Source organism: Berghia stephanieae, chromosome 5 (assembly GCF_034508935.2).
Source record: "Berghia stephanieae isolate SIO BIC M18660-M18661 chromosome 5, UCSD_Bste_1.3, whole genome shotgun sequence".
NCBI classification, from domain to species: Eukaryota; Metazoa; Mollusca; class Gastropoda; order Nudibranchia; family Aeolidiidae; genus Berghia; species Berghia stephanieae.
This window is the reverse complement of record NC_088364.1, coordinates 35482549-35504113: the sequence shown is the minus strand read 5'-3', so window position 1 is coordinate 35504113 and position 21565 is coordinate 35482549. Positions and strand designations below refer to the sequence as shown.

General features: G+C 38.0%; 1 protein-coding gene across 4 annotated transcripts in view; it reads left to right on the top strand.

Annotated features, from left to right (window-relative positions):
- The window catches only part of LOC144972818 (uncharacterized), a 42139-nt gene extending 32614 nt beyond the window's left edge, over positions 1-9525 (top strand). For all 4 annotated transcript variants that reach the window (XM_078914491.1, XM_078914490.1, XM_078914489.1 and 1 more), the window contains 3 exons: positions 88-181; positions 3998-4581; positions 6305-9525. In XM_078914491.1, the coding sequence (XP_078770617.1) occupies positions 88-181; positions 3998-4581; positions 6305-9385 (3759 nt within the window). In that variant the 3' untranslated portion in view covers positions 9386-9525. The remainder of the gene's footprint in view (positions 1-87; positions 182-3997; positions 4582-6304) is intronic.
- The last annotated feature ends 12040 nt before the right edge of the window (positions 9526-21565 follow it).

The following is a 21565-nucleotide window of genomic DNA, read 5'->3' as shown; positions in this document are numbered from 1 at the left end:
ATCCAAAGCTCTAACATTGTCATACTTTTTTTTTTGTTTGGTCCAGCATGAACATGATGGGTTTTATTCTTTGTCTTTTCAATCTAGTGGCCAAGAAGAAATGGAAGAAAGAGATTTCCAAGTATGACATGGGGAGATCCAGATGCAAAGAGATTTCGTAATTCTGAGACAGATACTTTAGGTAATTGTTTCATAGTGAGAAATGAACTATCCACATAATTTCTCGAATTTGATTGCCATGCAGTTTTATTAACTCGATAAGAGATATTTACATACACATTTCCTCAGTCCATTTCATCATGTTTTTATAATGCTTCATTTATCCCTTGAGGTGATCATATTGGTATAGCTATTTCCATTTCTTACAGTGCATTGCCATTTTTTTCCTTACACTATTGATTCATAATACAGTCAAATATTCATCACTGAGTCGAGGGTAATTTATGTGTGGTGATTTGGCAAAACTCGTCGGATGTCCCACAAGCTCGTTTTGAGATATGAGTGAATATAGGTGAAAAATTGTTTGCGTGATTTTCGTTTTTTTCACTTTCTCGTTTTTATTATTCTCGCGAAAAGGTTTTACAATTTGAAGCTTATAAATAATTTTATTCAGTTTTTTTTTTCTTTCCCTGAGCTCTATCGAAGAGAAATACCCTCAAAATTAATGTAAAGTCTACCTCTTAGGTAGAGAATTTCAATTCAGGGCTGAGATTACCAAACCCCAACAATTACACACCTATTATTCTTTTTGTCATTGTTTGCCCTTTGAAATGCAAGGCAGCACACATGAATACAAGCATTGAGTCAGTATAACGACTTTGCACATAGAAACAAATAAAACTAGTAACATGATAAGCAATAGTTCAGCATTCCATTTACTGTAATGTTTTAATTATTGTGAAATCAATAAAATCATGTGATTAAAGGTTTTTTCTTTCAATTTGATATCATAAACTGGTATCCCAAACTACTGCTGTTAGCAGGTGAATGTTTCATCACAAATGATCAAAAATGAGGTCTCATTGAAGACTACTGTAGAATAGAACAAACCTTGATCGATTGGTAAAAGTTTAAATTTTCCTTATATGACCATTGTTTTGGTTGTCCGTCGCCATTGTCGTTGGAAGTATATAAGCCCAGTGCAAAGCAGTCGTTCTAGAGTTTATTTTTCTATTTCTATTTTATAGCCAATAGGCTATGGTGCTTAAGATCCGAGGATTTTTTTCACTAGGGTTGGTTTGAGGTCATAACAAAGATCCTGGGTTTTGTTTTTCCTATTAGGGTTAGTTAAAAGTACTGGTACTGGGTTTTATAACTGTCTCCACTGCAAAGCCAGACAAAATTGTGCTACATAGGGACTTGCATGTCTCCAATAGGAATAACATTAAGTAAGGGAAAGTAGTCCTTGCCAGCATCACTCATTAAAAAAAAATATGAAAGGATGCTTAAATTCTTGTCAAGTTTGCAAGCAAGGGTTCAGTCTCACATGGACCATTTTCTTTGTCATGGAATTTATAAAGATAATTTTATATTCTAAGTTTGTTCTAGAATACTGAGACAGGGCGGGATATCACTATCCTATTTGAACAGTGTGAGTCACACATTCGCGAAATTTTTCAGGCTTTTAAAAATTTGCCAGGTGGCATCCCTGCTCCTCCCTTGAAATCTGAATAACTTTGGCCCTAATTAAGATAATTACAAAATTCAAATTGGATTTTGTCCATAAATGTTGCCTCTATTTGAATGTGTAATAAAATTTGACTCGGACTTTTCCGACATCTGACGGGTTTTGCCAGATCTCCACACATATGTAATTTGTAAGGAATTACAGGGAATCAACATCAGTGGCCATCAGTGGTTTTCAGATATATCAATGTCTGAATAACTACTTAATGGGTACTCAACCCGATATCAGGGCTGATTGTTTGACGTAGTTTGTAACCTTAATAAATTGATTGTCATTGCTTTTTAATTGGCTTAATCACAACCTAAAAAATCCAACAAGTGCCAATGTGAATGAAATATATTTTCTTTCTTCTACAATTGATGACAATTTCATTGCCCTTAGTATGTAACCTGGGATGGAAATAAGTAATATACACTGACATGCAAAAGTAAAAAAGAAAGAAAGATCCAGCTAATTATTACATCTACAATGTGCCCCAGCTCATGCATTGTTCATAGAACAATTGAGATTTTGGAGATTGGTGTAGTGTTTTAGGGCATGATAAATGGGCAAATAAGAATTGGCATCGGATCTTATCAATGTTTTTAAAGAGATCCTCTTGAAAGATAGTCATTATTTGGTTAACTTGTTAAGGTGCATGTGTATGGTAAATTACCATTCAAGTTTGGCTGTACTTGACTCAATTGAAGGAAGCCGAAAGAGAGAGAGAGAGCATGATCAACCTTTGAAAAGAACGTTTCAAATTGAGGAGGTTCAATAATTTATATTTGATTATCAAAACAACTAAAGTTAAAGAAGCTGTTATAGAGAGAAGTGATAAGACATAGAACGAGATAAAAAAGTTGGCTCAAGATAGAGAGGGATTTAAACTTTGTCCGTGGCCTATACCCTGACCCAGGGTGAAAAAGACTGATGATGATGATCAAAACGGCGCTGCCATAAAATTGGTTTTTAGTTTAGAATCATATTGTTGCCTGCCTTACTACACAATCTCCCTGGTTTGCTCAAATTCCCTGTCTGAACAAATTACGCCCATCTCATTGGTGACATTCTTCACTGTCGCAATACCCACTGATTAAAAAGGTTTATATACTTCTTTTAGAGCCAGGCAAACACTTAAATTAGAAAGAAAAAGATATATCTAAAAGTTCTTAACATAAGACAAAAAATTGTAGAATATATTGGAAGAGAATTATGAAATTTTGAATAAGGGGTTAGGTCTTTCGACCTCCCATGTGGGCAGAGAGGTTAATGTTGCTGTGTCTCCCATTCTTCCATATGTTTTCTTTTTCAGGCTGCTTTCTTTTATCCTAGCTCTAGCTTAGAGGTTTTTTTCCCCCCCCTTTGTAAAGCTTCTCTCGTTATGTGCGGCTCTGTGGTCTATTGGTATGGCACTCGCTTTCGGATCAGAAGGTCCTGGATTCGAGCCTCGCTTGGCCCATAGTTGAGTCCTTGGAATAGAATCTTGACTCACATTCTCTCACCGTACTACTCGGGTTTCAAATGAGTACCTGGCCATTAAAGGTGTTGTCTCGGTCAGAAAACAAATTGCATCAGGTGACATGTCTCGTTCAACATGTTACTTGTTGCTGTTGGTCAGGGACCCCTTGTAAAGCGCTTTGAGCATGTTTAGTGGATATTGCACGAAGAACAGATTTCATAATGTGGGAAACTTTTCATAGATGCTTGTTTTGTGAGTTGCAGTGTAAAATTGGATCAATCTTCCTAAATCAAAGGCTGCTCCCTGTTTCTGACATTTAAGGCAGCGTGTCACATTTTGCTAATGCATTTAAGAAATGTTGATGACCAAAACACAAGCATTTATAGAACACAATATCCACTAAATGTGCTCTACAAGGGGTCCCTAGCTAACAATATAGAATGCCTGTTAGGTGATATTACAATTTTTTTCCGACAGAGACAATGCTGTTAATGGCCATGTTCTTATTTTACACCTGAGTATGGTGAGAAAATGTGAGTAAAGAGCTACTCAACTATGCTCTGCTCAAAGTGGGACTCGAACCCTGGTCGTTCTGGTCCGAAGATTAGTGTCGAACCACCAGACCACATAGCTGCACATGGCCAGATGGATAAGAAATATGATATTATATGGTGATGTTTCATGAAGAGCATAATTTACTCTTCTTATAAGGTTACATTTGTTACCCTCTTCCCATCTCCGATGATATGACACAAATGAAAATGACAGTCCATTATCTCATTGTCCCAATGCTCAATCCATCCTTCACAATTATCTAGAAAATATGGCATTAAAAATTTTTTAAATACCTTTTTTAATTGCTCCCACAGATGTGGCTCCTGCTTCCGAAAGGTGTCCCTTTGAATTTGATGCAGATGATGACAGCAAAATGCCACCACCACCGCTCAGACCACTACGAATTGATAGATCCCCTGCACATGCTTCCACTGATCACACTCCACTAAGTCCAATCAGTCCATCCCCTTTCCGTCCCAGCAATGATTCTCCTGTCAAGACTCCAGACAAAAAATCTCCAAAGAAATCTCCTCTTTCTGATGTACCAAAGAGGAAATGGAAGCGAAAATTAAAACGTGGGCCTGGGAGGCCTCCAAAAGTTCAAGCTGTGGATGAAATGTCAAGTATAACAACATCGACTCCTAGAAGAATTGGGAGACCCCCTAAATCAGAATCTGAAAAGAAAACACCACAGTCTAATCACATATTGAAACGTAAACCGGGCCGACCCCCAAAACAGCCAGTGCAAAGAGAAGCAGATTCATCACCAGAGTCTGCCAAAATTGATGATTATGATTCTGATACCCCCATTAGACCTTCAAGACTTTCAAGGGGTCGTGGACGAGGTCGAGGAAGGGGTCGTGGGCGTGGGCGTGGTGGCAGATTTGGTTCCAAGGGGGTGAGTAATGATTTTTTCTTTTATTATCCTATTAACTGAAACTTATGAAAGTTTTAAAATTTGGTTAATTTTAAAACCATGGAATTCCCAGAGAATCAATGCAGCTTTTTAACTCACTTGTGTTCAACGTGAATGGAGCAAATTTTCTTGACTGATCATTCATGTGAACAGTAGAGTTAAACATCAAAGCACAAGTCTAGATAAGCGACACTGAGCAAAGATTAATTTGAAGGGGGTTGGAAAAAACAAACATGATTAATCTTTTTCAATCTTCCCTTGGAGATATCAACTCTAGCTTTCTAGCTTTCTCTTGTTTTCTATCCAAATGTATCTGCTTTCCTAATGAGATTACTTGGTATTTATCCAGTTTCAGTGATGTCTCAGAGGGAAACAATCAAATGTATGGTCATTTTAGTTGGGAATGGGGGGGGGGGGGGGGGGGGGGTCTATTTTTTCTTTTCTTCATCAAGTAATCCTCTCCTTTTTAAATTGATATGTATTTTGTCAGCATTTTTGTTTTATCTTTGCAGGGATTCTTTGCCTGTTTCAGGATTAATTTTAAATAACCCAACGTAGGGATTGGGCTTGAACCAGTCCTCTTTGCTTATTCTTTATTTTTGTTTGCAATCTCTTACTATTGCATCATTTTCCTTTTTACTGTTGCTGAAATGATTTTAAAGTGTCTCACACACCATTAAAAACAGTTTGTGTATTCTAATTTCACATTGTCTATTGACAGTTGGGAAATTGTTTTTATGAGAGATTTTTCAACAAGATTAGTTATTTGTTGTTACCAACTACTGTTAGACAACTGACCTAATGGTACTGCAGTACATTGCGGAGTGATATTTTCCAGTGGAGAGAAAACAGGAAAATGCAGGCATTGCGCAAAATGGGCATCCGGTGCACAACTATTGTGAAAAGCTTTCATTTATTCATTCGTACTGGTCAATCTTCATATGATCCTTTTTCGATCATTGTGAATTATGAGCTTGAAATAAGATAATTGACATATCAATATAAAGATTTTGACTTGAGACATGTAAAGAAAATTACATAGGCCAATATAAGAGATAATGGGTAACTGATCTAACTCAACCCCCCCCCCTCTCTCTCTCTCTCTCTCTCTCTCTCTCTCTCTCTCTCTCTCTTCCTCTCTCTCTCTCTCCTCTCTCTCTCTCTCTCTCTCTCTCTCTCTCTCTCTCTCTCTCTCTCTCTCTCTCTTCTCTCTCTCTCTCTCTCTCTCTCTCTCTCTCTCTCTCTCTCTCTCTCTCTCTCTGTCTCTCTCTCTCTCTCTCTCTCTGTTAGATCTAGCAGAAAGAGACTAGCATCCTGTCTAACGGATAGCAATCAATTGCTTCTTGTTTAATGCTATAGAAATGGGAATATACTCCTGCTCTATGGCACCAGAGCTGAAGGGAGACAATATTAGTATTAGAATAGATTGGTGTGAATTTGAGATCCAAAAGGAAGGGAATTTCATGTGGGGTTGAATTTTTGTATTTTGTATTGTCTCATCTTATAAAAGTTAATAGCTTTGAGCAAGGTCAGAAACTAGGTGAATGATATTGATCGGAAGCTTTATACACATAGAATAAATAATTTCCATCTTGTTTTTGCTAAAAAAAAATTTTAAAAAATCAAATACTAATAAATTTTGCCCATTTTAAATGGATTTTTAATCTTGCTAAAAATTATCTTCATTTTGTTATCTTTATTTCAGAGTCCGAAAAAAACAGCTAAAAATGCTGTTGATAAGGAATTTGATGATAGTTCAGGTGATGAAAGCAATGATGAGGATGACAAACCATCAGTCCCTGAGGAAAATAAACTAGACAAGACTCCTGTGGCTGACGGAGGAGAAGAAGAAGAAGAGAAAGAGAGTCTTCAAGGTGACAACAATAGTGGTATACCTAAAACTTCAAGCCCGAAAAGAGAGAATGGGACTGAGGAAGCTGCTGATTCAAGCTCAAGCAGTGAAAGTAGTGAATCGTCTAACAGTGACTCTTCTGATTCAGACGATGATGATGATGATGATAATGATGGAGACAATGATGATTCTGATGATGGAGAGGAAGAAAATAGCAAAAGTGGCAACAAAAGCTTTGACGCAGGAGATGATAAGAATAAGCCTAGTGTCAGTAGTGAATTACAAACTAAAGTTAAGAGACTTTCTGTTTCATCATCAGATGATGACAGTGATGCCATCCCTAGAAGAAGTGATGTCTCATCCTCTGAAAAATTTGATAAAAAAGGTAACAAAAAGAATGATGATGCAGAAAGTGGTGATGACATGAAGAAGACAAAAGACAGGGATATAAGTAGCAATAATAAATTGTTTTCAGATTCTGGAAGTGATAGTGATGATGACAGTGCTTTCCGACCTTCAGACATAAAAATTCCAGATGATGACGACATTGATGATAAAAATGATAAGGAAGAGAGGAGGGAAGAGGATGAGGAGACTAGGGCAGCAAGCCAGAATCTTGCAGTCATAGTGAAGGATCTGGAGGAAGCTGATGAAGGAAAGAAAACTCCAAATCCTGAGGAGGAGGAAGAAGGAGGTGCTAATAGTGTTTTATCAGAAGGTGCTCCTGAATCCGCTTTTGACAGTCTTGATGATTTAAGTGACGATTATAGCGATGGACCATCATCCTTGCCACCACAGATTCCTTCATCCCCTCCCCCAGCACCAGCACCAGTTATTGTTAATAGTGATGACGAAGAGGAACTGGCTTCTAGTCCCATGCCTGAAACACCATCACATATTCACAATTCCAACAATATTAATGAGAGGAAGTCTGCAGATCCCATGTTTTCATCACCATCACAACATCAGCATCTCCAACAACAGCAGTCCCAGAACTCTCCTTCGACTAACCACCACCATCAGAACCAAAATGTGCCAATCATTGTGCAAGCATCCCCAACTGCCACAACTGTCCCCACCCCTCCAGATAACAAATCTCTTGTCCAGCAACATCACCAAAAGTCACAAATTGTCCACCAGCAGCAACAAATCCACTCTAATCTGTCGTCATCCCATGATGAGCCTTATCAACCATCTGTAACTTTACCGTCTCCTGCTCAGCAACTGGCTTCCCCCGCTGCTCACCTGACATCCCCAGGACATTTGACATCACCTGCACAACTAACCTCCCCTGCGGCGCAACAACACCCATCACCTGCTCAACAGCAGCAATTAACACAGCTTCCATCTCCCCACCAGCATTTAGCTCAACACCCATCACCAATTCAACAACAACAACTGGCCCAACACCCTTCTCCTGCCCAGCAACTGACATCCCCTGCTCAACTCACTTCTCCAGCACAACTGGCATCACCAGCTCATCTCACATCACCAGCCCAATTAACTTCCCCTGCTCAGATGGCATCCCCAGCTCAATTAATGCAGCAACAACAGGGGCAGTTAGACACATCACCTGGAATTGGAGGTCACCCAAAACCATCCAGTACTAACCTTAGTAACATTCAACCTGGAAGGGGGCCAACAAAACCATCTGCATCCAGATCCCACCAAAGGTCTCGTTCACATTCAGCAACCTCTGGTCAACGAACCATCAACCAAGGGTTCCCCCCACCACCACCACTCTCCAGTATTCAAGGCTTACAGTCACACAATTTTGACATGAATGTCGTCCAGCTAGGATTAGAATCTTCTTCCACATCATTGAATAGTGCTGATCTGTCATCTGATACCACCAGTATTTCACATGGAGGACTGGGCTATGACTGTGCCCAGAATATTCAATTTACTGGTGGTCAAGGAAGAAACAGTTTCATGGACACTGTAAGCTTAGGGCTTCCACCTCCTCATAATATGAATCCACCTCCTCACAGTAGCAGTGGGTCTAGTATTACTAGCAGTAGCAGTAATAACAATAATAATTTTATGAATTCCCTTATTACAAGCAGTGTAGGCTTTCATCACAGTTCCCCTGTTTATAGTCCCTCAATGCCACCTCCACCTTCTCAACAAAGTTTACAACAACAGCGACAGCAACAACAACAGCAACAACAGACAAGCCAGTCACATTTACAACAACAGCAACAACAAACACAATTAGCAAATTCTAGTAGACTTATGCAAAACTCTACACCAGTTCCCATGGTTGTGCAACAAGCAATGCTGCAAGGAAGCAGTAATTTCATTGCCCATGGAACCAATCAGCAACCTAACAACTGTGATCTTATAAAACTTCAACAGCTGACTAACCGCATCCAAGATTTGCCAATTGAAGGTGTTCAAATACCTCCCCAAAACATGACCCCTCCTCCTCCAATCAATATGACCCCACCTCCTTCTGTCATGATGCGCTCGATGACCACACCCCCTATCACGGGTCCCTTGCCTCACTCAAGTCTGATGGCCCAGCCATCCAACCCTCCATTCCCTCCTTCAAATAAACGTCAGCGTTCCTCTTCCTCATCGCGAAAAAACCCAAGTGTTCCTGTGTCCAATCCTAATGTGACTGTAAACCCCAATATGAGTCTGTCTCCAAATGTTACAATTCAACCCGGAGGGGCAGCAATGCTTCCACGTTACCTTAATTATCGCGTTCCTCAGGGAATGCTCAACCCCAGTTACATAGCTGCTAACTCCCATAGCTTTTTGCAGCCTCAACAGTTACCCATGCAAATGCCTGTTATGAATATGAATGTCCATTCGGCTAGTGGAGCACAGGCTACCTTCCAACAGCCAGTTCAACCTGGACAGCCCGGAAATCCACCCAGTGTCTATACGCAATATTATATTAATATGAACAATGTTATGCGAAGATAGCATGCAGCCCAGACTTTGTTTTTTCTCCTGTTATCATTTTCAACATCATTTCATCAGAAAAATATTTTTTATTCATAGCTTTGTCAGTCAAAAAGGAAGCTAAAGTACATTTTATTTTGTTTTTATATATACATGTCAGTATAGTATTTACTTACAGATTTTTGTACACAACTATGACATCTTTTTATTTTTTTAAAATGCAACATTCACATCTTTAAAAACTCATGATTTCTAATATTTCTTTGCTTGTAAGACGTAAATTGACAGAGGTGGAAAATGCATGTAAAAATAAACCTTTATCCTATTATAATTCTAAGTCAATTTGTGATACCCTCCCACATATGCTTATTATGCATGGACCTTACCTTTATGATATTTGTGGTCACATTTAGTTTGTATGATAATCATGATGATAATAGATATTCCCTCAAATGGCAGCTATCCGTCATAACTTATTGCACACCCTTATACTCGTATGTTGTGTGAAGTATTTAGTAGGTCTTAGTGTTCACTGCTCCATGAATACAATATTGATGATGTAAAACTGGTGAAAAACAAACTTTTTAAAACATTATTTCCAACCACACCCACTTATCAATATGATTTGATCATCTTTTTTCCATTCATTTTCTCTATGTTCTATTTTTATCCATTCACTTTCACAATTCTTCTAAAGAATGATTAGGGTCTTGAATTGATGAGAAATTATAAATCCCAAAGTCAAATGGAATGGAAGCTTCAATTAATTAATGTAGATAAGTGTCTTTGTTAATTAAATTGAAGCTTCCATTCCATTTGACTCAGCGTTTTGGTTTTTTTTTTGTTTTTTTTTAATTTCTTCTCACTGCATTTGCAGGAAAAATGATAATGGAAATGGGAGGTATAGATAGTTTATTATATGTATCATCAGTAATTTTGTTGGCACCTCAGATTTAGGCCTCCTGAGGGAAGGCTTCCTGTGGGCAGCTGTTTTCTTTTTGTCATCTTCTGTGTAGGTTTTCTGTCCTATGGAATGGGAATGAGAGATAAGTTGGTTATGCTTCGGTCTTGATTGCATTTATGGAAGGAGAGAGTTAAGTCGTCTCAGACTAGAAATATGTAAAGAATGCTCCTGGGATATACCTCTTTCTCTATGGTACTGTGAAAGTACATCTCTTTATTTTCCAAGTGCCAAGAACTATTTATTAATGGTAAGCTTAAAGCACTTGTTAATGATCCGCTTATTAAATATAAATGTTTGAGTGAAACGTTCAATTATTTAACTTTGATCAAATATAGAAACGGGTAATGATAATGCCTTCATATTAAATTTATTAATAGCATGATGCAATGAGGTTTTTGACACAGATAATTTTGCCAACATAATATAGACATCCATTAAGCCATTGCTTTTTTTAGGGAGCAAGAAAAACCTATAAAATTTTTTAGAAGCGTTATATATAACCACAGAATTGAGAGACAGTCAAATATGTAGTACCTTTTTTGAGAGATAACTTTTTTTTTCATTGTAAATCATCTTTTAAATGTGAATTTTGTATATTGTACTTTCAAAACATTTGAGCATATTCTTTATAGCTGGATCTTTTTCTTGTGTTTAGATGGGACTTTTAGGTTATGTAAATGTGGCACATTGGTGGTTTGCTCATGGAATCCTCTGTTTCCTATTTGAAGTGGTTTCTTGTATCTTCCTTTTTCTCTCGTGCTTTTAACAGATTTACAACTTTGCTCTATAACTTTCTTTACACTAGTGCTGAAATTACCTTAAAAATGTGTTGCAAGCACCGTAAAACCCCCATAAACAAATAAATCATTTCTTCTTCTTCTTCTTCTTCGTCTTGTGGAAACCTCCAATATTGTCGAGGATCACTCCACAGTTTGTAGTGTTTTACATTTTAAACTTGCTAAAACTCTGCACATAATACTAAAACCACATAGATTAAAAAGTCACGTTGTGAACTCCAGCAATCGCGTGAAGGCATGTTGGCAACCGTTTTCAGCCGTTTTCATTTTTGTGTTAGTATTCATGCAAAGAAAAACAAAAAAAATTGTAAGACAAAAATTAATCCAGCAATAAATTGAATAGGATTCTCTGACTTTTTCTTGGGTGCTTCAATTGCAATTCCTTTTTACTGCCATGGAAATGACATCAATGTGTCGCAAGCGCTGTAAAACCCTTAAAAACAAAGAACAAACTTTTTCTCTTCGCAAATCATCTCTCTACTCTAAGCATATTTTTTTTGCACACTCACACACACATATATATATATATATATATAAATTAGACCTGTAAAAACAAACAAAACATAGTGGGCAGGGAGGTACTTACTTTGTCTTCTTTCCCCCTGTATCTGTTTTCTAACATGCTTTCTTTTTTTTGTCTTGGAATGAGATTACTTTGTTTTGTCCTGGCCCTGGTTTGGAGGGAAACAGTCATATGTATAGTTTTGGGGATGATTTTTTTGTCTTGTAAATCTTCTCTCTGTTATGCACTGTGTAATTTTTAGTTTTACATATAAATTATGATTTGTAATCTGGGTGGGGATCCTGACCTCCCATAGCGGGCAGGGAGGTACATACTGTGTCTTCTATCCCCTTATATCTGTTATCCAACATGCTTTCTGTCTTTGTCTCGGAATGAGATTACTTGGTTTTGTCCTGGCACTGGCCGGAATCCTAGCTGGGAGGGAAACAGTCAAATGCATAGTTATTGTTTTGGGAGATGATATTTTTTTCCTTGTAAATCATCTCTCTGTTATGTATTATTATTTTTATTTTGAATGTATAATGTAAGCATTTGAGTGTGTTCCTCTTTGTTGGATTTTGTGCTTGTGTCTGGATGAGACTTGTAGGTGATTTCAAACTAAGTACATTGGTGGTATGCTCTTGGAATCTACATCTGATCCCTATTTGTTCTCAATTCCCCTTTGTCTTACTTTTTCTTGGGTGCTTTAATTGTAATTCTAGAACTTTTTACTATCCCATTTTCTTCCTTTTTACTGGCGCTGATATAACCTAAATGTGTTGCAAGCGCCGTAAAATCCTTAAAAACAAAACAAAAACATATGATTTGTAAACATTTGAGTGTGTTCCTTTTGGTGGGGACCTGTGCATGAGTCAGGATGAGACATTTAGGTGACCTCAAACTACATACACTGATGTGTATTTGGGATCTACATCTGCTTCCTATTTGAACCAGTTCCCCTTTGACTTACTTATTCTTGGGTGCTTTAATTGTAATTCTAGAACTTTTGACTATCCCATTTTCTTCATTTTTACTGGCGCTTATATGACCTAAATGTGTTGTAAGCGAGAACAAATCTATCTGTTAAGATTTCTAACAGTTGGGAATAAACCGTTGACAGATCCCTCAGTTCAGGGTATTCCTGACCTTGACCATTTGAAGGTAACTGCTTTTCCCTATATCAAAATGTGTCCCTTCAATGTTGATTTGCGTACTCTCCTCTAGAATGAGACCAGTGCCTTGAAAAAGGGAAATTGTCAGAATGATGGATGTCAGTGAGAGGTATTATTTTCCATGTAAATTATCTCTATGATTTGGTTATAAATTTATATCATGTAACCCTATTTTATTTTAAAAATTTTTTTTAACGGTCCAACTCACATATTTTTTTTTACTACAGAGTACTTCTAGTAGCTATCTACTGTCGTCTCACTAGCTACTTGAATAGAAGATGGTGACTTTCAATAAAATACCAATTACAGAGAATTAAGAATTAACTAAAACAAACTATTATGCTGGATGGGGTCTTTTGACCTACCAAAGTGGGCAGAATGGTCACTATTGCTGTCTTTTGTTTCCCCTATATGTGTTTTCCTTTTTCACATCACTCTTGTCTTTGTTCTTGATTGGCATTGCTTAGTGTTTTCCTGGTCCTGCCAGGGATCTTTAGCTGAGAGGGAGGCAATTGAATGTAAGGTTCCTTTTTTTTTTCTTCCTTTTCAGAAGTAATATTTTTTTCACTGTAAATCATCTGTTTTCACTTTCGTTTTCGCGGGTGGTTGGATGGGAGCATCACCCTTGAATCATATACCTATGATGTTCGCATGGGTGTACGATCCGATAGTGATGTCGTTTCTTCTTCTCTTTACTAGCCTATCCTGCTTCTTTGGTTTGTGATTGTATTTTTGACAGGGGATATTTTTTTTTCTGTAAATCTTCTGCCTGTTTGTTCTTGGTTATTTATAATTTAGCTTATGATATCTTTAGGTTATGATTTTGATTTACATTTGTACTATTTTTGTTAGATTGCTTGTTTTTTTGTTTCAGCGGTCTCTCATATAACCTCAATTGTGTTGGAAGAGACCTAAAGCAACAAACAAAAAAAACTTTCGTTTTCAGTTATACTTTGTAAACATTTGAATGTATCCTGGGTGGGGTTCCCGATCTCCCATAGAGGGCAGGGAGGCCTACTTACTGTGTATTCTATCCCCCTATATGTTTTCCAACCTGCTTTCTGTCTTTGTCTTGGAATGAGATGACTTGGTTTTGTCCTGGCCCTGGCCGGTACCCTGGCTGAGAGGGAAACAGAGGGACATGTCGCATTGTGAAAGATATAGCTCTAACGACAGTTAATAGCATAGAATGTCAGCCAAGCTTAACATGAAGCTGGACTGTTTTTTATGGGGATATTGATTCATTAAAGGAGGACAACAAATAGATCAAACAAACGTTTGTATCGCTGAAAAGTTGTTACACTTGAGTTTTTGATAAAATAAAGCTCGGATAAGATCAACTTTCTTTCTGGTCCCTGGGAGTTTATCTTAAGCGAAATGCAGTTTACATGTAAACATTTCATATGGAAATAATATTTATCTCTGCTAAGAATTATCATGACTTTTAGAGGGGTGGGGATGGGGGAAACGCTTTGTTAAAAATATAGGGAGAACAATCAGTCTTATTCCAGGTTTCATCTAAGATTTTCTTCCCTTAATTTTCTTTAAAATCCAAGTCGAATTTGTGTCTCAGAATCTAAGGGACAGATTTATGTGTTTAACTATGTAGTATTTATAGAGTTTATTCTGATATTTAACTACATTCCTTTTGGTAGAAAAATTGATGCTGGTGAGAAGTGAAATCGTTTCATGACCAATTTGATATTATTTTTAAAAAAACTTTTATATGAAATGTTCATTGAACTTTAAAAATGTCGTCCTCCTGCCATTGATGTGATGGCAGTTAAGTAGTTTTTGTGTGCTGTTTACCAAAGTGTTGTTCTGTATTGGCTCACTTTTGGTAACTCTTCTATCATTTTTCATTTGTACCTCTCCTTTGCCGTCGTCGTCGTCTGGAATGAAATATTTTGGTTTTGCCTGGGCCTTGTCAGGAGTATAACGCTGAGAGGGAAAATGGATTTCTCTCTTTTTTAAACATTTTTATTTATATACTTTTTTGTCAGGAAGAACCTTCATATTGTATTACTGTTTGCCATTTAAATGCATCTTTCTCAGCAGAAATCTTATGACCATTTCTTGATGCCTCAGACTAAACACAAGATCAAACATAAATTGCTTTTGGATTCCATCTCTCTTTACTTGAAATAGTTCGCTTTGTCTTACTTTTCCTCCCATAGTCATACCTGCCTATTATTAAGGACCGTCCACATAGTGGGCAGGGAGGTACTTATTGTGTCTTCTATCCCCCTATATGTTTTCCAACTTGCATTCTGTCTTTGTCTTGGAATGAGATTGCTTGGTTTTGTCCTGGCCCTGGTCGGGGTCCTGGCTGGGAGGGAAACAGTCGAATGCATAGTTATTGTTTGGGGAGATGATATTTTTTTCCTTGTAAATCATCTCTCTGTTATGTATTATTATATTTGTTCTAATTTATATTGTAAGCATTTGAGTGTATTCCTCTTAGTGGGGGCCGTGCTTGTGTCCGGATGAGACTTATTGGTGATCTCAAACTAATAACATTGATGGTATGCTCTTGGAATCTACATCTGATCCCTATTTGTTCCCAGTTCCCCTTTGTCTTACTTTTTCTTGGATGCTTTAATTGTTATTCTAGAACTTTTTACTGTCCCATTTTCTTCCTTTTTACTGGCGCTGATATAACCTAAATGTGTTGCAAGCGCCGTAAAATCCTTAAAAACAACAAAAACAAAAACAGTACTGGTGCTGATTATTCTTGAAATAGTCGCAAGCTCTGGACATGTTTTTGAAAAATTAAGAACAAAACAATCCATGTTGGATATTACTGAATTTATTTTATGAGTGTTAAGCGCGTAATATTTGATGTAAAAGTGTGTTGAAAATGTCATTTTCAATATAGTTTTTAAAATGTAGTTTTTCACCTTTTGTTGACTTGAAGCAAGTATGTTTGACATAAATGTTTGCAATAATGAACAAAAGAACCATCTGTTTGGGTACAATTTTCATCCATGGGAATCTGCGTTGTGGGGTTGGTGGTAAGTGAGATTTTATTTTGTATTTGGTCATGACTCCTAAATACTTTGTGATGTTGGAGTAAGTTGCAAATAATTTGTGGTCTCAAATGTTTTTTTTAAAAATGAAATCGTGAGGACGTTTATTTATTTCCATTTCATGTTGTTTTGACCATCCCTCAGCTGTTGTTAATAACTGTGTTCTATGCCTATAATAGAAAAGGCTTGTTCGTTCTTTCACTTTTAATATGTACTGTACTATAATATGCACCCCTTCTCGCTGTGGCAATGAGAACATGTGTGTTGCGGGGTGGTATTGGTTTGTGTACTTTTTTTTGTACTTTATTATTATTATTATTATCATCATCATTAAAAATTGTATTATTTAATTCAAAGAACTTGAATTTGAAACAAACAAAATTTTTAAAAAATATCGTACTCTCATGATGTACTATATATTTAAGTAAGTGGAATTATTGTTGATACCAATATATTATTAGAAAAAAAATGTCGTTGTTAGCCTTATTTGTCTTACTTTTTCTTGGGTGCTTTAATTGTAATTCTATAACTTTTTACTTTCCATTTTCTTCCTTTTTACTGGCGCTGATATAACCTAAATGTGTTGCAAGCGCCGTAAAACCCTTAAAAACAAACAATTAGCCTTATTTGTTGGCTATTATTAACCAGGTGATCTGGAGAGAGAGACGTGTTTTTTGGCGATTGCACTACTGATATTCTCTATCTTACATCTATGTTCTTCTGTTCTGGTGCCTGGGTGGGGATCCTGACCTCCCATATTGGGCAGGGAGGTACATGCTGTGTCTTCTATCCCCCATACCCGTTTTCCAATTGTTTCCTGTCATTATCTTGGAATGAGATTACATAGTTTTGTCCTGATGAGTTCCTTGGCTGGGAGGGATACAGTCAAATGTATAGTTATAGTTTTGGGAGATGATATTTTTTTTCCTTGTAAATCATCTCTCTGTTATGCATTGTATTATGTTTAGTCTACATATTATATTATATGATTGGTAAACATTTGAGTGTATTCCTCATAGTTGGGACCTGTGCTTGTGTCTGGATGAGACTTTTAGGTGATCTCAAACAAAGTACTTTGGCGTTGTGCTCTTGGAATCTACAGCTGTTGCCTATTTGAACCAATTCCCCTTTGTCTTACCTTTTCTTTTGTGCTTTAATTGTAGTTCTAGAACTTTTTACTATCCCATTTTCTTCCTTTTTACTGGCGCTGATATGACCTTAATGACCCATGTTCTGGTGCTGTACTGTAATGAAATGACATACCCTGACTGTCTTGACTTGGGGGTTCTTTTCCTCTAGTGAGGCAATTGTTGCGAGAATGTTTTGTTTTTATTTCTCCGTCAGAGAATATTTATGCCCATATAAATCATCTGATATTATGTACGAGTATTAAAGAACGACTGAGTTCGTCCATTTTAATGGGAATCCCATCCTAGGATGTTGGGTGGAATTTCCCTTAGGGCAGGAAGATGGTGGCACCTTGGCCACAGGATTCTCGGTCGGTTCAGTCTTGCTATATCATGATTTGTCCTTTTCCCATAAAGCTTTGCGTCTCTGTCATATAAAGAACATATTCGCCTGCCACACATCTACAGTTAGAATTGCCTGTCGGTGGGGTTCCTAGCCTCCCATCGTGGGCAGGGTGGCACTTACTGTGTCTTCTATCCCCATATATCTGTTTTCCAATTTGCTTTCTGTCTTTGTCTTTGAATGCTAAGTTTTGCCTTGGCCCTGGCTGTGGTGCTTGGCTGGGAGAGAAACAGTCAAATGCATAGTTGTTATTTTGGGAGATGATATTTTTTTCCTTGTAAATCATCTCTCTGTGATGTATTGTTATATTTGTTATTTTGAATGTATAATGTAAGCATTTGAGTGCACTCTTCTTAGTGGGGACTCTGGGTGAGGTTCCTGACCTCCCATAGTGGGCAGGTAGGTACTTTCTGTGTCCTCTATCCCCCTATATCTGTTTTCCAACATGCTTTCTGTCTTTGTCTTGGAATGAGATTACTTAGTTTTGTCCAGGCCCTGGCCGGATACCCTAGCGCGGAGGGAAACTGTCAAATGTTTAGTTAGAGTATATTTTTTTCCTTGTAAATCATCTCTCTGTTATGCACTTTATTGTTTTGTTTACATATTATATATTATTATTTGTAAACATTTGAGTGTATCCCTCTTAGTTGGGACCTGTGCTTGTGTCTGGATGAGACTTTTAGGTGATCTCAAACTAAGTACTTTGATAGAGTGCTCTTGGAATCTACACCTGTTTCCTATCTGAACCAATTCCCTCTTGTCTTACCTTTTCTTGGTTGCTTTAATTGTAATTCTATAACTTTTTACTATCCCATTTTCTTCCTTTTTACTGGCGCTGATATAACCTTAATGTGTTGCAAGCGCCGTAAAACCCTTAATAAACAAACAAATTAGTGGGGACTTGTGCTGGTGTCTGGGTGAGACTTTTAAGTGATATTCCCTATTTTAACCAATTCCCCTTTGTCTTACTTTTTCCTCAAGTCCTTTTAATTGTAATTCTATTTTACTATCCAATTTTCTTTCTTTTTACTGACGCTGATATGACCTAAATGTGTTGCAAGCGCCGTAAAACCCTTAAAAACAAAAACAAAAAAGAATTGCCTGTTTGAGAGCTAACCCACACCGGAGAATGACTCCGACGACCCGGCATTGCCATCTTCCGGATAAAGACGTCGGGCACGGACAAAATACTAAGAATAAAGAGAAGAGCCGCTAGACCTCCCCATACCAAGCTCGAAAAAAACAAAAACGGCAGAGGACGTCGGGTCCCCACTTAGAGGAACACAATCAAATGTTTACAAATAATAATATATGTGTAAAACAAAAATAATACAGTGCATAACAGAGAGATGATTTACAAAACAAAAAATATCGTCTCCCAGAACTCTACTTCTACATTTGACTGTATCCCTCCCAGCCAGGGCCAGAACAAAATCAAGACAAAGACAGAAAGCATGTTGGAAAACAGATATAAGGAGATAGAAGACAGTAAGAACCCATAGATTAGGTACCTCCCTTCCCTCTATGGGAGGTCAGGAACCCCACGCAGAAATAAATGTTTAACGTTTGATCAAATTTGTTGATAATATTTGGGATTTTTGGTGGGAGAGTTTGGTGTTATGGTCTCGTGCTATTATTCGTTTGTTTGTTTATAAGGGGCTTACGACACATTTTAAGATAATTTCAGCGCAACTAATAAAGGAGGAAGATGGGACAAAAAATTATAAATTTACAACTGAAAGCACCTGAGAAAATGGATTAAAAAGAGGATTGGTTCACCAGATGTGGATTCCAAGAGCAAACTACCAGTGTGCTTAGTTTGAAATCACCTTAAGTCCCATCCATCCAAAAATACAAGATATCACAAAGAGGAGTCCACTCAAATGTTTTAAAAATTTTTTAAAACTGGTGGCCATTTTGAATTTTTCTTATGACTCGAGAGCATTTTTTAAAGCACACCTCAAGGACATTACAGTTCAATACTCCTCATTCACATGCCTCAATGACCATAAAAAACATTGACAAATGTCATAGAATATGAACCGAAACCCATAAGGTTTGATGATAAATACCAAATATTAATAAAAATCGGTGCTTCTATCACAAAATGAAATATTTTCTTAGTCCCGAGTCTGAATTGCTTCCCGTGGCAATTCGGACCCGAGTCTGAATTGCTTCCCGCGGCAATTCGGACCCCGAGTCTGGATTGCTTCCCGTGACAATTCGGACTTGAGTCTAAACTAAATAGAACTCCGTGGCTAACCAGGGTCGAGTCTGAATAGTCTCCGATTGCTCTTCGATTCGGAATACTGCAATGCAATGCGCCCGAATGATGAACTTATCATAATAGTATCATTAGTGAAACTCTCAGTTTGCAGTTATAGAAACCGTATTGGTCTTCCTAAACACACACACACACACACACATGAGTATCTCTAAGTAATTAAAAACAGAATAATAACACCCCCCCCCCCCCCCAACAACCATTTCCACAACCCAAGAGCTGGCGGCTTTTTCTCTTTGATTTCGTATCACCATGTTCTCCCCTGCGTCCAGCGCCTCGGTCGTTTGTGGGTTACCCCCCAATCCCATTACCAGTTGATCATTTTCTCTTTGTATTCAACGAGTGCTTATTTTATTAATAGGCACCTAATCCAGTATATTATCTAATAATATTAGTATTAGACGTATATTAGTACTCTGCCCCTACCCCAGTGGCGGGACTCTATTGCATGGTTTGCTGCCAAGAATCGCCTCTATTATAATTTTTAGAAATAAAACAGCATATTTTTTTAATTAAAAAAGAATTAAGATAATGCCTTTTGTCGAAGCCCGACCCATAATGCCTTTTAAATGAAACGCACAATGCCCATATTATTCTCCTTTCCCCGCACTTTTCGCGGCCGCAAATGGCAAAATATATAATGTAGATATGTCATGCATCTATCTTTTGCAACATGCTCATGGCAAATCAAATAAATCTTCCAATCATTACACAAAGACACTCTTTTATCGATGCGAGGGCAAATTGATTGTTAACGTTGTCAATAGCGACTACAATTGTAATCTTCCAAAGACCACGAATGTTTAGATCTATGTTTTAAGTTTGTTTGTTTTTAAGGCGCTTGCAACACATTTGTCATATCAGCGCCAGTAAAAAGGGAGATATTGGATAGTAAAAAGTCTATAATTACAATTAAAAAGTACCCAAGAAAAAGTAAGACAAAGGGGAATAATAGATCACCGCTTTTGAAGGTATAGTCATCTTCGGGAGTTATAAAACGTGACTTGCTCACTCACTCGCCCTCCTACCGATTGACAACTGACAACTGAGAACGAGCAGCTTCCCCCCCCCCCCCCCCACGCTTCACTTTCGACCCAGCCTCCACTTCCGACACTTCCAGTGATTGCACAGGCGCATTGTGGCTGGAGTCCGAATTGCCACGGGAAGCAATTCAGACTCGGGTTCGAATTGCCACTTCGTTTTTGCATGCCTTCCCTCAATCTCACATTTCATTTCAGGGACATTCTATGGATAAAAATAAAACCTCACAATCCAGGAACAATGCGCTGGTGTCCATATCACAGTCCCACTTAGGTCCACCTCCCATAGTCCGGGTTCACTCCCCAGAGGTGTCCACCTCCCATAGTCTCAGGTCTACTCCCTACCAGAGTCCATATCCCGTGATTCCACGATCACTCCTCAGTGGTGCCGCCTCTCATAGTATAGGGTTCATTTCCCACCGCTCATAATCCCGGGTTCATACCGTACTAGTGTCCACCTCTCATAGTTCCAGGTTCACTCCTCACTCGAGTCCATATCCTGTAGTTCCACGATCATTTCCCAGTGATGTCCACCTCCTATAGTTCCAGATTCACTCTACACTGGTGTCCTTATCCCAAAGTTACAAGTTTACTCTTCACAGATGTCCATACCTCACAGTCACAGTCCTGGCTTTACTCTCCGCTGGTTTCAACATCCAGTCCCAGGTTTACTGCTCACCTTTATATCTATCCCATATTTACCCCCTACTCTAATGTCCACCTTACACACTCCCTGATGCAATCAACCTCACATTGTTCTGGGTGTCTATCTCAAAAAGTGGGTACATTTCTCTATTGTCCAATCTCCACTTGTGCTTACATCTTATAGTCCCCAGTTCATTCTTCACTGGTGTCACCAGCCCATAGTCCCAGGTGTATTCCT